The sequence below is a fragment of the Trichechus manatus genome, unplaced genomic scaffold (genome assembly GCF_000243295.1).
Source record: "Trichechus manatus latirostris isolate Lorelei unplaced genomic scaffold, TriManLat1.0 scaffold00104, whole genome shotgun sequence".
Lineage (NCBI taxonomy): Eukaryota > Metazoa > Chordata > Mammalia > Sirenia > Trichechidae > Trichechus > Trichechus manatus.
The window spans coordinates 7,410,407-7,426,070 of record NW_004444040.1 but is presented as its reverse complement, the minus strand read 5'-3'; the positions used below and the strand labels follow the sequence as shown (position 1 = coordinate 7,426,070).

The 15,664-nt window shown below is 39.2% G+C and overlaps 1 protein-coding gene across 2 annotated transcripts in view; it reads right to left on the bottom strand.

The window, feature by feature from the left end:
• Window positions 1–15,664, bottom strand: part of PLCB1 (phospholipase C beta 1) — an 819,608-nt gene that overhangs the window by 115,653 nt on the left and 688,291 nt on the right. For both annotated transcript variants that reach the window (XM_004383055.3, XM_004383054.3), the window contains exon 27: window positions 11,296–11,476. In XM_004383055.3, coding sequence (XP_004383112.1) covers window positions 11,296–11,476 — 181 coding nt within the window. The remainder of the gene's footprint in view (window positions 1–11,295; window positions 11,477–15,664) is intronic.

The following is a 15,664-nucleotide window of genomic DNA, read 5'->3' as shown; positions in this document are numbered from 1 at the left end:
CTCCCAAAAGAACAAACAAATCTGTCTTGGAAGAAATACAGCCAGAATGTTCCTTAGAGGCAAGGATGGCGAGACTATGTCTCACATACTTTGGACGTGTTATTAAGAAGGATCAACCCCCGGAGAATGACAACATGCTTGGTAAAGCAGAGGGTCAGCGAAAAACACGAAGTCCCTTAACAAGATGGGTTGACACAGTGGCTGCAGTAATGGGTTCAAACATAGCAACAATTGTGTGGATGGCACAGGACTGGGTAGTGTTTCCTTCTGTTGTACATAGGGTCATTATGAGTCAAAACCAACTTGAGGACAACAATAACATTTTCTTGGTTGTAAAGGACATTATCAATGTTTATGTCTTTTGGAGCAGAGTCCCTGGATGGGGCAAATGGTTAAGCACTTGGCGGCTAATCAAAAGGTTGGCTGTTCAAGCCCATCCAAGGGCATCTCGAAAGAAAGGCCTACAATCTGCTTCCAAATGATCACAGTCATGAAAACCCTATGGAGCACATTCTACTCTGCAACACATGGGGTCACCATGATTTGGAACTGACTTGATAGCCCTGTGAGGTCAGTGCTATTATCTTGATTTTATATATGAAGGAACTGAGATACAGGGAGGTTAAGTTACCGGCTCAGGGCCACAGAGCTGGGTGCAGACCCAGACAATCAGGCTCCATGGCCTCTCATAGTCTTTCCTACTGTTCCACGCTACCTTTTCATTATAATTTAAAAATCTGTTTTATAAAACCCCTTACCTTCTTATCTAAGAGAATAAGAGGAGGCAAGGAAGAAATTCTTACAGAATTTCAATAAAGAACCTACATTAACTTAAAATTAACATGAAATTGGATCCATTCATCTGTGAAGTGGCTTATATTCCAGCAAACAGTAACTGGGGGTTGGGCCAGCAGAAAACCTGTTTGGTCTTTCAAAAGAGATTGCCTGATCATGACCCTCACAATTAAAGAAATGAGGAAATATTACTGCTTTGTAGTGCCATTTATCAAACTGTGGAGCTGTACAATTCCAGTGTAAAAAACCTCTGACCATTTCCTCAGGTACTCCCATAGCACCTCCACTCTAGCTGGAAGCATGCACCTTCCCTTCCCCAGAAGAGTTGTCTCTGCCTCTGCCCACCCCAAATAATTCAGAGGGTTGTCCAGGGATCTCTGATCTTGGCTGCTACATCAGAATCACTGGGGGAAACTTCTGTAAAGTACGCATTCCATGGCATGATTCTACGTCTATGGACTCCAAATGTCTTGGGTTGCACCTGGGAATTTGTATTCTCAAAATCTCCCCAGGTGACGTGGACGCTTTGCCAGATTTGGGGAGACTCAGTGGGTCTGCTCCTCATTCTAAGGCCCCTCCCAAATCTGCCAGCAACTCCTCTGAATTCAATGACATTCCTACTTCTGTTTATCTTCTCATCTTTTCTTACTCACTTGTTTCCAGAATATTTTCTTGATTATGCCAGCACCTGGTGCAGTTACTGCTTTCCTTCCATTTCCTACCTACATACTCAGCAACATCAATTTCCAGGTTAATGGAGCCACTAGGTTTGGGATCTCACGGTCCTTCTACCCACTCAACTCTGACTATTATCTTGATTTAGTTTCAGCACCTGTAAGATTGCCAGCACTGCACTCCCGTGAGATTCCACAGGAGAGGTTTTCTGTCTGCTGCATCCCCTTAGCCTTCCTCTTTGTCCCCGCCCTTTCCCTCCACCGCCAACCAGAACACCTGAATGTGTTCTTTACTCTTCTCAGAAATAGGTTGTTCCCCCCTTCTCTGCTCCCAGACCACACACCATCATCTAAGCTATTCTATCAGCCACAAACCAACATGTGTTTATTGAGCACCTACTAAAATACCAGGTAGTATTCTAGGAACTCTTAGCTGACAACCTGGCTTTCTAGATCTTGCTACTCAAAGTGTGGTCCATGGACCAGCAGCATCAGCATAACCAGGGAATACATCTGAAATGCAAATTCTCGGGTTTTTCTCTAGATCGACTGAATCAGAGTCTGCATTTTAACAAGACTCTCAGGAGATTTGTATACACATTAGAGTTTGAGAAGCACTGTCTTGCTGTGAAGAAGCTGGAGACAATCCAGAAGAAACCTTCTCATTTTCTCTCTTTTCTGCCTCAAATCTTTATCTGTTCTCCTCATTACCCCAAATTCTGTTTCCTCCCCTCTGAAACATGGATATTTTCCCCTCTAAACTTCATGTCTCCACACGATTACTTTCCTCTGCATAAAAACACATTGCTATCTTAATTATCTTCTTCACACCCTGAATTCTTGACCCATCTTTGAGCTTCCCTTCATTTCTCTCTCTAAAATGGAAAAAAATAATTGCTGTCTTCAATGTCACAATGCCCCACTCCCATATTCTTCAACTTGACCATCTCACTGCTGCTCCAAACATTGGTATTTACCTGATTTTGCTTTAAGGTTACAAACACCTTTTTATTACTAAACTTATTGATCATTTCTCAGCACTTAATTTTTATTATCCAGAGATCTTTTTTCTCGGTTTACAGCACCCTTAGGGCCTCAGTTTTTTTTGTGACATCCTTAGGCTAAAAGAAATGCCTAAGAGTTCCATTTATTAAATACTTGGGTCTAAACAACTTAATAGTAGTAGTTCATATAGTGTCCAATGGATGTCTCTCTGTTTTCCTTCAAAAATATAAAATATCCCACAATGCCCCTGTGAATTCAATGGGATGCCCCATGGTGCCTTGGCACAAAGTTTAGGAATCATGGCTTTATCCTCTTGACCAAGTGCTGGTTGCCTATCCACATTCAACACAAAACTCTTCTTCATTAATTTACAGTGTCTCCAGCAAGTACCACAGCCACTCCTTTTCTGACCCTTTTGGTGGCTTCCATTCAGTTCAGCATCTCCAACCGTCTGTTGACCAACTCTAGTTGGCGATGACTCTAACAAGGCTTTCCCCAAGATTTCTCCAATGTGTCACTGGAGAAAGAAAGAAAATTCAGAAGAGAATAATGCTAATATGGAGCCCTGGTGGTGAAGTGGTTAAGAGCTCAGGCTGCTAACCAAAAGGTCGGCAGTTCGAATCCACCAGCCTCTCCTTGGGAACTCACTCTATGGGGCAGTTCTACTCTGTCCTATAGGGTGCTATGAGTCGGAATCGGCAATGGGAAATGCTAATACACACAGAAAAGCAGGGGAGAGGGAGAGAGAGAAGGAGGGAGAGAGAGAGAGATTGACCTAGTAAGTGCTGCAGATTGGGTTTTCTGGAATCCATCACAATTCCTTCCCTTCCCATGGTTTGGACGGTCAATCCTTTATTAAGTGATATACCCTGTATATTTTTCTAGTATATATTCTTCTTGTTTAAGCTAGTTCAAAATGGACTTCTGTCCTTTGCAACCAAGAAATCCGACCAAAAAACAAACAAAAAATTTCTCTGTTTAACCCCAAAACAAGATGAAGGACCCTCTGAGTTTTGGGCCAGGATTTCTATGCATGAGAGTCAAAATAGGACCCAGAAGAGTGATTTTTTTCCACACAATAATTTAAGTGGTTTTTAACTCCGGGAGCCCTGGTGGGGCAGTGGTTAAGAGCTCGGCTGGTAACCAAAAGGTCTGCAGTTCAAATCCACCAGCAGCTCCTTGGAAACCCTATGGGGCAGTTCTACGCTATCCTATAGGGTCAGTATGAGTTGGAACCAACTCGACGCTCGACGGCATCCAACAACAACAAAGGAAAAGTACACCCACTTTTGATGTATTTATTAGCAGACAAGCTCTACTCAAAGAGTCACTGAATCATGTTATTAGCCATGAAACTCACTGAAAGCAAACTGTCAAAGGTAGCATAGAAGAAAAGATTAGTTCAGAATTTCTGGGAAATAAACAAAGAGGGTACGTGGTAAACTGGACTGTAGTAGAAAAAGAATTAACTGTTAGTACAATTTTTTTTTTCTGTCCCGAAGGAATAGATATATCTAAATCATTCTGTTTATTTGTTTACCACTCAAGACAATTCTTCCAGTTAAATGTTCCAAACCTTTTAAGGAGTAAAAAAAAAAGCTCTGGGGAGTATAATTTCATGCTTGTTCACAATTCCATGCTAAGTTTCACTTGGTTCAGTTATTTGTGGGTGAGAAAAATGGTTTCTGTGGAAAAGAATTCCTTAACTCTAGCTCAAAAGGGATAAAAAAAAAATACGTGGACAGAAATTGTCATGTTTGGAGTCTCTTCTAAGAAGTATAATTTTGGAAAATGTGCAAAAAGCCAAGTATAGAATGTTCACACTTTCTTTAGGCATAACTCATTTTCCTTCCCCTTTTACTAATATCTTGAGAAGTTATTTCCTTCTTTTCTGCTAGTGAAAGCATCCACTCTGGGTTTTCACTATAAACTATTTGTCTTCTGCAAAGAATTAATTTTTGATGCTCTTGAACTACATAGTGATCTGCAGACCAGACATATTACTGACAATTTCAAAGCAAGGTGGATATTTATACTGGGGTGTATCCTGGTCATTCAACTTGAGAAATACTTATTCATTCATTCAACTGATATTTATTGAGCACCAGTGATGTACCAGATACTGTGCTGATATCAATGGTTCAACTGCGAGCAGTACAGAGAGCTGATATTCTCCACTGAAAAGAAGGAGGTGAATGTTTTGGACTAAAAGGACAACCATCTTGATCATTCTCTGAGACATTCTATCATACTTAAGAAATTATTTTTTAATTTCCACATGTAATTTACAGAATTTATAGCTGCTTATTGATTCTAAATGTTTAAATTATCCTTGAAAAAATTTCTCCCTTGCTGAGTGTTATGGGTTGAATTGTGCTCCCCCAAAATACGTGTTATAAATCTTAACCCTTACACCTGTGGTTATCATCCCATTTGGGAATGGGTTTTCTTGGTTATTTTAATGCAGCAGTATAAGAGTAAGGTGTGTCTTGAGTCAATCTCTTTTGAGATATAAAAGGAACAGATTAAGCAGCAGTGATGGGGGATGATAGATGCCACATGAAGATCACCAAGGAGCCAAGGAATACAAGCTAAGGAGACAAGGACCTTCGCCCAGAGCCAACACAGAAAGAAAGCCTTTCCCTAGAGCCAGTGCCCTGATTTTGGACTTCTAGCCTCCTATACTGTGAGAAAATAAATTTCTGTTTGTTAAAGCCACCCACTTGTGATATTTCTGCTCTAGCAGCACTAGATAACTAAAGCACTGGGCAAAGAAAGAAATGAAACAAAGTGAAAATCAACCGAGTCTCTTAGTTCAATTTATAGCATTTAAAATTATTTTTCACTTTTAAATTATGCCAAAGTAAATGCCAGCTTTTTAGCCTTCTTAGAGAGGTAAATTGGTGAATGTAATATGCTCCCTTGAATGATATTTCTGGCACTTCTTTATGAAGTTATCAACTAGAAATATTTTAAAGCTTAAAAAAAAACCCAGTTGGTAAAAGGAACTCTAGTTTAGGTGGTATTCACCTAGATGATGCTTGGGTTGTATCATCTCCATTCCCTGAGCCTCCTTTGCTTATCTGTATAATATAGAGATTAAATTACCTCTAAAATTCCTTTGATAAATTGTGAAATTATATTACTATGTAATTAAGTGTTTTTTAAATTTAATAATGAGTAAAAAGTATCCTGAAAATAATAAAAAAGTAGGGATTCATGACCATGAAATCCTCAGTTAGGTATCTTACTTTTATAAGAGAAGTTTCTTTTGATGATTCATATATAGGTTTATGTAAGAATTTACAATAGACCAAAGAATTTATTATCCCTTTGTAATTATAAATGCTAATGAAGGTGCTTGCAAGAGTTATTGAAAAGCAGGTGTAGTCTTACAAATGATGCAACTATGGATTTCTTGATTAAAGGAAAAGACAATGAGAAAATATTTGCATCTGATCAATTAGTTGAGGTCATTATACCTGATCAAACAAAATTAAAAAAAAACAAAAACTAAACCACTAAAACTTTAGGATAAGGCCTTATGAGTCTAAAAAGTATCAAGGTCACTTAATTTATAGTAAATGAAATAAATAAATACGTCTTACCACTTAGATGTAGTGATAATGCTCAACGTGGAGGTAGTAGAGGAAGGTAGTGATAATACTCAACATGTAGATTTTCAAATAATTAGCAAAAGAGACCTGACTTAAAAAGGACATGTTTCGTCCTGTGGTTTGTAACTAAACTGGGACAAAAAAATCAAAGTAATATAAATCATGGGGATAATAGCTCCAGTCCATCTGGAAGCTAGTCCCAGAAGAGCTGCCCATTGAAGATAAATACCATGCCACGTCAGCTACTTTTTGTCTTATGCATAATATATCATTTCAGTATCCCTCACTTACTAGATCGAATGCAATAAGTCATGTAATTCCAGAGGACACAAATTATCAGACTTGTGGATTCCATTTTGGAAGGTTCCTTCAAACAGAATCTCTTCTGTTCTCTAAACTTCTTTAAGTTGACCCAAATCAAAGCTTCTCTTTGCTTTGCCTTTGGGTATGGTTCTGTTTACTGACTGACATTTTTTTATTTCTTAATCTTTTCTAAATAGTCACTAGTAAGTACCATAAATTATACAAAGATAATATATTCTATGCACAAAAAAAGAGGAAAAAAAAGAAGTCTTTTGCTTTAAACTGAAATCCCTAATTATTATTTCAATGTATCTGAGAATTGGAGCATCACTGCATTCTATAATTTGAGGACAGACAGATGAGAAAACTGCAGTTCAGAGTAGTCACAGAGCTATTCAGTGGGGAAGCAGTGGCCTGAACTGAGGACCTTTGACTCCACTCACTGCCTGATTTCATTCACAGCTGATCAGTATTTACCCAGAGTTTTCATTCTGGGACATGACTTTCGATCTCCCTGGGATTGGCAATGAACTGGGGAGCTCATGTTGATGGGAGCTAATGTTGGTTTGGGGCTCAGGAAGGATTGCTGGTGTGACAGACAGGAGAATGTGTAAGAAGAATATGATCCATTAAAATAGATGTGAAAGAAAGGAGAAGTGAATGGGATTAGAACATGAGGGAGATTTAAAATGTGAGAAAGAGGAGAAAAGGCAGGAAGAGAAGAAAATGAAAAACAAAATAAGGCTCTGAAGATGATAAAGAGTATGGTGACTGTGAGAGAAAATGAGCAAATCTTTTCTTGAAGCCACTGAAAGGGGGAAGAAGAGAGAAGACAAAATGGTGGGCCAGTCACTGCTGTGAGTGAGAAATGACCCACCAGCATCACCTCAACACCTTTAATGTGATGCTAGGGCTGAATACTGAGCATGGTCCTTAGTTGTAACTCCTGAGAATTCTCATCATTTACTAAAGTCACTGGTAAAACTAAAACCTATCCTAATGTACAGACAAATGCAGAGTCTACCTATGGCAGTTGATGAAAAACAGATAAGTAAGTTAGAAGAGATATCCCAACCTTGTAGTTTTTCCCTGGAGCAGGGGTCCTTAACTGGGGTCTCCAGACCCCTAAACTTTCCATGAAGAGATTTCAGGGAGCACATGAACTTGAATGGGATGGAGGAACCTACATCTTAATCTTCACTCACCTCTATCTGAAAGTGAGCCTATTATGAATATAGGCAGGAAATCACAAAAGTGGTTTCCACAGGACCTGTGACTTTGCCACCAATAGATGTCCATCTATCTTGATGATAAAGCAGTGAATAATGGAAAGCTCAGTGTATTTCTCATTTCAAGTAAAAGGAGTTTTAGGCTTATTCTAAAACACAATTTGAACAAAGATAAAGACTGATAGGTTCTAAAACTGTGCTTCCACTTGAACGTAACAAGTCATGCAGGAATCCTATTAAAATGTAGATTCTGATGCAGCAGGTTTGGGGTGGTACCTGAGATTCAGCATCCCTACTAAGATACCAGGTAGTAGTGATGCTGTGGATTTGGGGACCACACTTTGAGTAGCCAGGCTGTAGAACCATTTGAGAAATCAGACTGTGCAGCTCCTTGTTTGGACAGGTATAAAAAATGTGTCAGAGCTACAGATTCCATGAAGCTTGGTTTAAGTTTTATATTTCTTATGAGAATTAGGCAAATTGTTCCCATATCTGTTCTTTCATATCAGTTTGCCAAATCTTTATTATTGTATTTAACAAGTGGTATTATAACCGTTTGTTGCTTACTGGGTGTGGTGATCATGTCTTGATTCTTTATCCCCAGTGTCTATCAGAGCATTTTGCAAATATTAAGTTTTCAATAAACATTTGGCATGGAGTTCATCAATATTATGTTTCTTTCTTGATCCTTGAACTGTGGGTACCAACATTTGAAATACATGATCCTTAACCAAAGCACGTTTCTATTTAATCCCCAAAGCAATTTTTGGGAGATGATGTATCTTCTGCTTAATTTTCCTCATCATCCAAATACTTCTTACTTAGTGACTACTCACCTTATAATTACACTTCCGCTTGTCTAATTTAGCCAGGGAGGCCTGTTTACAATTCAGAACCACAACCAAAGGTATAACTGACATTTCTGGGTGCCTTTCAGTCAAAAGATTTCCTGGCATTACAAATGGTGTTGATAGGATGTACTGATACACATGTCTCAGCCGAAGGCATGTATTTTAAATTGTGGTTCTCCTAAAATGGCCAGAAAATAAACTTTGTGTGCTTCCCAATCCAAGGCATTTGGCCTTAGCCTTCTTAATAAAGGTCCATGTAGGTGTGCTCAAAGGGCACTGGAGCTTTACTTAACTCAAATCCACAATCAGAGTAGAGAAAATGTAAGTAGTTTAGGCTGAAAGGGCCAGGCGGCACGAATACGTATTTATGTTTTCCTGAAAACTCTTCAAAGCTCTTACAAAAAACACACACATTCCTTCTTAGGGAGAAAGGAGTTGAAGGACGTATTCTGGGATTGCCATTTCCAGTAGGATTTCTATCACTTCCCCTGCTCCAGCAGCCCCTCAGCTGGGATCTTCTCATCTGCAAGCTCAGCTTGGTCTTCTCCAGTTCCCAACCAATCTCCTCCTCCAAGAGAAAAGCCATTAAGCAGCTTTCCACACCCTCATCCACTGGGATTCAATATGGTACCATGCTCGGGTATCCTTTCTGGATACGAATTTAAATTGTTATTGTTAGGTGCCATTGAATCAGTTCTGACTCATAGAGACCCTATGTACAACAGAACAAAACACTGCTGGGTCCTGCGCCATTCTCACAATTGTTGTTATGCTTGAGCCCATCCTTGCAGCCACTGTGTCGATCTGTCTTGTTGAAGGTCTTCCTCTCTTTTGCTGACCCTCGACTTTACCGAGCATGATGTCTTTCTCCAGGGACTGGTCCCTCCCGATAACAAGTCTAAAGTACGTGTGATGGTTAAGGTTGTGTGTCAACTTGGCTAGGCCATGATTAGCAGTGTTTTGGCAGTTGTGATGTAGTTTGGCAGCTATGTAATGATGTAATCACCTCCATAATGAGATCTGATATAACGGGATCACCTTCATGATGGGGTCTGCTGTGAGTAGCCAATCAGTTGAAAGGGCGTTTCCTTGGGGGTGTGGCCTATATTCAATACATGTGGACTTTCTGGCAAAGCTTACCTGCCCTCTTGGGTTTGCCAGCCCCTGCAGCTACATGAGTCAGGAGAAGCCTCCAGCCTAACACACGGACTTGGGACTTTCCAGCCTCTACAACTGCGTGAGCCATTTCTTTGACATAAATCTCTCTCTAAATATATTTATAGCCTTCACTGGTTTTGCTTCTCTACAGAACCCAGACTAAGACAGTACTTGAGATGAAGTCCCGCCATCCTGTCTTCTAAGGAGCATTCTGGCTGTACTTCTTCCAAGGCAGATTTGTTTGTTCTTCTGGCAGTCCGTGGTATAGTCAGTATTCTTCGCCAGCACCGTAATTCAAAGGCATCAATTCTTCTTCAGTCTTCTTTATTTATTGTCAGCTTTCACATGAAATGAGGTGATTGAAAATACCACGGCTTGAGTGAGGAGCACCTTAGTCCTCAAAGTGACATCTTTGCTTTTTAACACTTAAAGAGGTCTTCTGTAGCAGATTTGCCCAATGCAATATGTTGTTTGATTTCTTGACCGCTGCTTCCGTGGGTGTTGATATAAATATAAATAGATGGATAATTTTGAATATATAAAATTTAACTATATAATATTTATGTATTTTTATTATTTATATATGATTTAAATTCTTGAGCCTCACATTTAGTTTTCATGCAGAGGTTCTCAAAGTGTGGTCCAGGGACCAGAAGCAGTAACATCACCAGCCCTACCAGAGATCTGCTGAACTGAAAACTTTGGGTGTTGAGTCCAATAGTCCTTATAGTTGATTCTGATGCACACTCAAGTTGAGAATAACTGATCTTGTGGAATCTGATTTTTGGTAAGTTCTTCATATGATTTTAATACAGCTTCTTTGCATATTATCATTAGGGAACCAGTACTAGGACAAAAGAATTGCACTGAATTATATGTACAGACCCCTCAGCAAAGAAATGGACAGGTCACCAAAATACCTCAAAGAGTCCATTTGCTTTGGGTCCACTACCTGAAATTCTATCAAGCTTTCTCATTTATTTTGCTTTGGGCATAAACTTGGTTTCCAGACTATTTTATTGCTAGATTTACTTAATCTTTCTGACCCCAAATATTTATTAGTTCCCTATTATGAGTCAAGGCATCAACAACAATGAAGAGAAAGTCACAATTCATTAGAAAACACTTTTTGGAGGATACACTGATCATTAATGGGGATGATGTGTTTCCTTTCATAAGGGAGACTCAGGAATTGTGCAGATAACATTACATACTGACCATTTAGATACTGACTTTTCTAAATGCAAGAGAGTAGACTCTATGATATTTTGAGTTCTTGGAAAGCCCAGTGATACAAAAAAGTAAGAATGTATTTGCAGCAAGTTCTTAATATCCTTAAACAACGATATAAGCATATCCTGCTTCCTTGTGATATTACAAAGATCTCCAAGAACTATTATAACCCAAAAATAAATTAGTGAAAATAAAAGCAATAAAACATAGCGTCATCGGGATTAGAGAGGAGCTTGTTAAAGATGCTAGAACAGTGGGGCTTTAAATAAAATATTAGTGTGGTGGACACCATATGCCCTATACTAAGTCCCAAGATGATGCCAGTCTGACCTGCTCCTGTCTCCATTTAAGCTATCAAAGAGCATCAAACATTTTCTATAGAAAACAGGTATCTGGCCCTGCAAACATAAATCAAGCTTCTTGGGCTTACCAGTTTAATATGTTCCCGCTTCTGGTATTTTTCACTGTAATATTGTTCTTGCCGAAGATTAAGCAGCTGTTGCTGTTGTTTATCCTTCAAGTCTATTAACTTCTGGGTCATTTCGGCATCTAGGGCAGCAAGATCTTGCTCAATCGTTGAGGAACCATGATCAGGACTGCTAGGTTCTGATCTGCAAAGACACAGAGCTTGATTACAGAGATTGCAGGTTGTAACAAAGTGAAGGGATTTCCATTCACTAGAAATCCTGGTGGCATGGTGGTTAAGAGCTATGGCAGCTAACCCAAAGGTCAGCAGTTCAAGTCTACCAGGCACTCCTAGGAAAGTCTATGGGGCACTTCTACTCTGTCCTATAGGGTCGCTGTGAGTTGGAAATCTACTCAAAGGCAGTGGGTTTGGTTTTTTGGTTTAGAGAGCACTGGGTTTGTTAAGAAAGAAATATTTTGATTAGCCACTTGGGGTAGAGGGTGCAACCCCAAGGACAAGCTCCAACAATAGAGGGTTTCCAAACACAGAAAGGGAATGAAAATTGTGTTGTCCTAAGAAAGAGGAAGGGCCAGAAAGAAAAGCCAGGAGGCTGGGAGCCCTGGTGGTGGAGGTGGTGATAATGATAACTCCTACTTTGAAAAAAAAAAACAAAATAAACACTGTTTAATAAGTATTTTTAAGGTTTTAATGTTTTGTATTTTTTTAAACATGATTATTGCCTGCCGGAGCTCTAGTGGTGCAGTGGTTAAGAGCTTGGCTGCTAACCAAAAGTTTGGCAGTTCAAATCCACCAGCTGACCCTTGGAAACCCTACGGGGCAGTTCTACTCTGTCCTGTAGGGTTGCTATAGAGTCGGAATCGACTCGATGACAATAAGTTTTGGTATTGCCAGCTATAGTTCCCTTATAAAAAATTTAGTAAACTCGATATTGAGTGGATTCTGTTGGGGGAGTTGCAAGGTGCTTCATCTTGCTCCCAGGGTGATGTGGAATGAAAACAGAGTATGTTCAGATGTCACGTGTAGGTTCCCAGCTGATGTGTTCCTTTTCTTGACAATATCTTTTAATAGCAAGGACACGTTGTTAAAATAAGGTTCTTTGGGGTTGTACCAACCCCAAAAGTACCAACCCCAAATGGTACTTTCCTCAAAATGCTTAGGTTACAAGAGAAAGGAGGATGCATTTCTTCATTTTGCAAATATTTCCTGAGTGCTTACTCTCTGAAAGGTGACTTTCTCTGCATTGTTTACAGTCAATCAGATATTTAGAAGTTTAAGACTAATGTTGAAGTAAATTGAAAAAATTCTCACAAAGTTATTATTGTATTAAGTTATATGATACGATTCCTTCAAATTATGTACTCTGTATTACTACTTGCCGGCACTATAGAAAAGGGAACAAAATATTGGGAATGGAGTACCAAGAAGAGGCCTATCCTTTTAATTTATATGAAACCCCTCTCCAGAAAAAAGAGTAAACCTCCTTCTAAGATATCCAGCACATTTTTCATGTGCAGTCAGGTGGAACTGGTAGACAGATTGATCAGAATTAAAAAAAAAAAAGTTGCTATCAAGTCGATTATGACTCATGGAACCCCCATGTGTGTTAGAGTAAAACTGTGATACACAGGGTTTTCAATGGCTTATATTTCAAAAGTAGATTGCCATGCCTTTCTTCTGAGGTGCTTCTAGGTACACTCAAGCCTCCAACCTTTTGGTTAGCAGCCGAGCTGATTAGACACTAATTCCCTTTGCTTTCTCTATGAATTAGACCAGCATCAGTGGTATCACATGGAAAAGGCAGTTAGCTGAAACTGGTGTTGGGATCTTGTTATGTCAAATAAAGGATGCAGAATTCTCTGAAAAGTTTTGCATTTTTATGTGCGGTGTCAAATGAAATGAACGCTGTACAAGGCGCATGGATCCTGATACATCGGAATTACACTGCAGTGCCGAGGCGGCCATCTTAGCGGGAACACAAGGATACTCATCATCTTCTAGAGCAGGAAGTCGGTGCAGCCAGAACATAAACACACAGCCACCACAGCAGCAGAAGCAAGAGCTCTCATTTACTGGTCACTTAACACGTGCCAGGCCCTCCTATAGTTGACGTTTGGTTTTACGACAACCCAAAAAGTAGGTACTGCCATCTGCAGTTACCTTTGAGGAAATGGGGACTCAGTGTGACAAATGCCCAAGGACACAGCATGGAGGCGAAGCAGTGAGACTCGCCTGAAGACAGACAGCTAAGGGAGAGGTGGCAGGCCAGAGCCTGCACCCCTGAGAACAACACCGAATTGTTGCATGCCAGTGTCTGGCCAGAGAGTATCTTTGACTGACCTGCTCTTCACCTTCTGCGGAAAGCCCAGCTGAGAGGACGGATGTTTGAGTAGGAAAAAAATGCAACGGCCATGATGTCATCCATTCATTACTCAGGTGGTTTTAGGATTCTACTGTGTATCTATAGGGTCACTTTGAGTTGGAATCGACTCGATGGCATTGGGATTTGTGTGTGTGTGTGTGTATCTATTTGCGCCCTGGGTGGTGCAAACGGTTACCTTGCTGGGCTGCTAGACAAAAGGTTAGAGGTTTGAGTCCACCCTGAGGTACCTCAGTAGAAAGTCCTGGTGATCTACTTCCAAAAAATCAGCCCTTGAAAACCCTACAGAGCACAGTTGTACTCTAATACATATGGGATGGTTTAGCGTTGAAATTGACTTGATGGCAATGGTTTATTTATTATTTTTATAGTGTATCAAGAGAGAAGGGATGCACAGACATTCTCCTGAAGACAAGCTTCTCCTGCTTTATCTCTGAATACCAGCAGTTTAGGGATATTTTCATTTTTGAGGGACAGAATGAAAAAATAACGAAATGAAGAATGTTTGTGCATGTTCTGTAAAAACAGAATTGAAGGTGTTACCTCTCTGTTGCCTAATGCTGCTTATATAAGAGATAAATTCCTTTGTGATTTAATACCAGGAAAATGTTTGCCTCTCTTAGAAGAGCAATCAAATTTCCTTTAATCAGATAAGAGAAATGATGTAGCCCATATTCCCTTTTCTCAGAAGCTAATAGCTAAATTCAGTGTTCAGGACAGAAGTGATATTAAATGGTTAGTGACATCCAAGATAAATATAACATGAGCCACATATGTAATTTAAAATTTTTAGTAGCCAACTTTAAAAAGGGAAAAGTTTTATGATACACTTTATTTAACCTAATGTATCCAAAATATTAACATTTCATGTGTAATTTATATAAAATCCATAGAAGTCAATATTAAAATATGAGATATTTTTCATGCTTTTTTTTAAAGAAGTCTTCGAGATCTGGTGTGTATTTTGCACTTACAGCAAATCTCAATTCCAGTTAGCCACATTTTGAAGATTTAATAACAACATGTGACTAGTGGCTCCCATATTGGATGGCACAGGTCTCGATGACTGGTATCCACTCTGTCTATGTGAGTGTTGTTTATTTTTTACTATTTTAGTAGGCTTTCTACATACATGTCTTCTCTGATTGTAAAAAAATAAAATTGCTGTCCAAGTCAGAATTGGCAACTGGTAAATTCTATGATAAGTTACTTCAATACTGTCTTGGAAATTTGCAGAATATGGCTTATAAATAAATAAGTAAATGAGTGAATGACTCCATAAATATCACTAAGACAGAAACTTGAGAGAATTTCAGGCCAAGCTTTGCCTGAGTTGGCTGTTTCACTCTTGATGAATGTTAACCCCTATAGCCTTCAATTTTCTCCTTGAAGAAGTGACAAAGTTCATCTAGTTGACCTCTACGGTTGCTCCAACTCTAATAAACGATGATTTTGTTGCTTCTTAGAACTCAGATGCTGTATTTTGATTGTGTTTTTTAGTTAAGCACATGTTAAATCACATGCCACAATACGGATCCGAAAAATACATCTTTACTTCTCTATAACCAGGCATCAAGAAAAGATTATTTGGAAAGGGAAGTGAAAGAAAGGATGGAATACAGCCTGTCTGACTCTTAGCTCATTGGACTGGTAGCTTCTATGCTTACAGTTTCAGGGTGATTTATAATATTTGTAGTTAGAGAATTAAACTATCTCTTAGTGCCAATTATTGCAAGTCAAGCCCTTGGGACTCTTTAATGACAAACAGGATGATGATGTTTCCACAAAGCTTTGAATAATTGCACAATCCACTTTTCACATGATTTTCTACAGCAGTGAAGATCACTGGATTGACTGTGAACATATTCTGTCGGTTTGCTAGCCAAGATAAAAAATCTGAATAACTTGTGATGAGTGATTTGTATATCATAGTTATAGAAACATAAGCAGAGTGATGATTTAAAGCCACTTAAAAGGTCTTTCTCACTTCTGTGA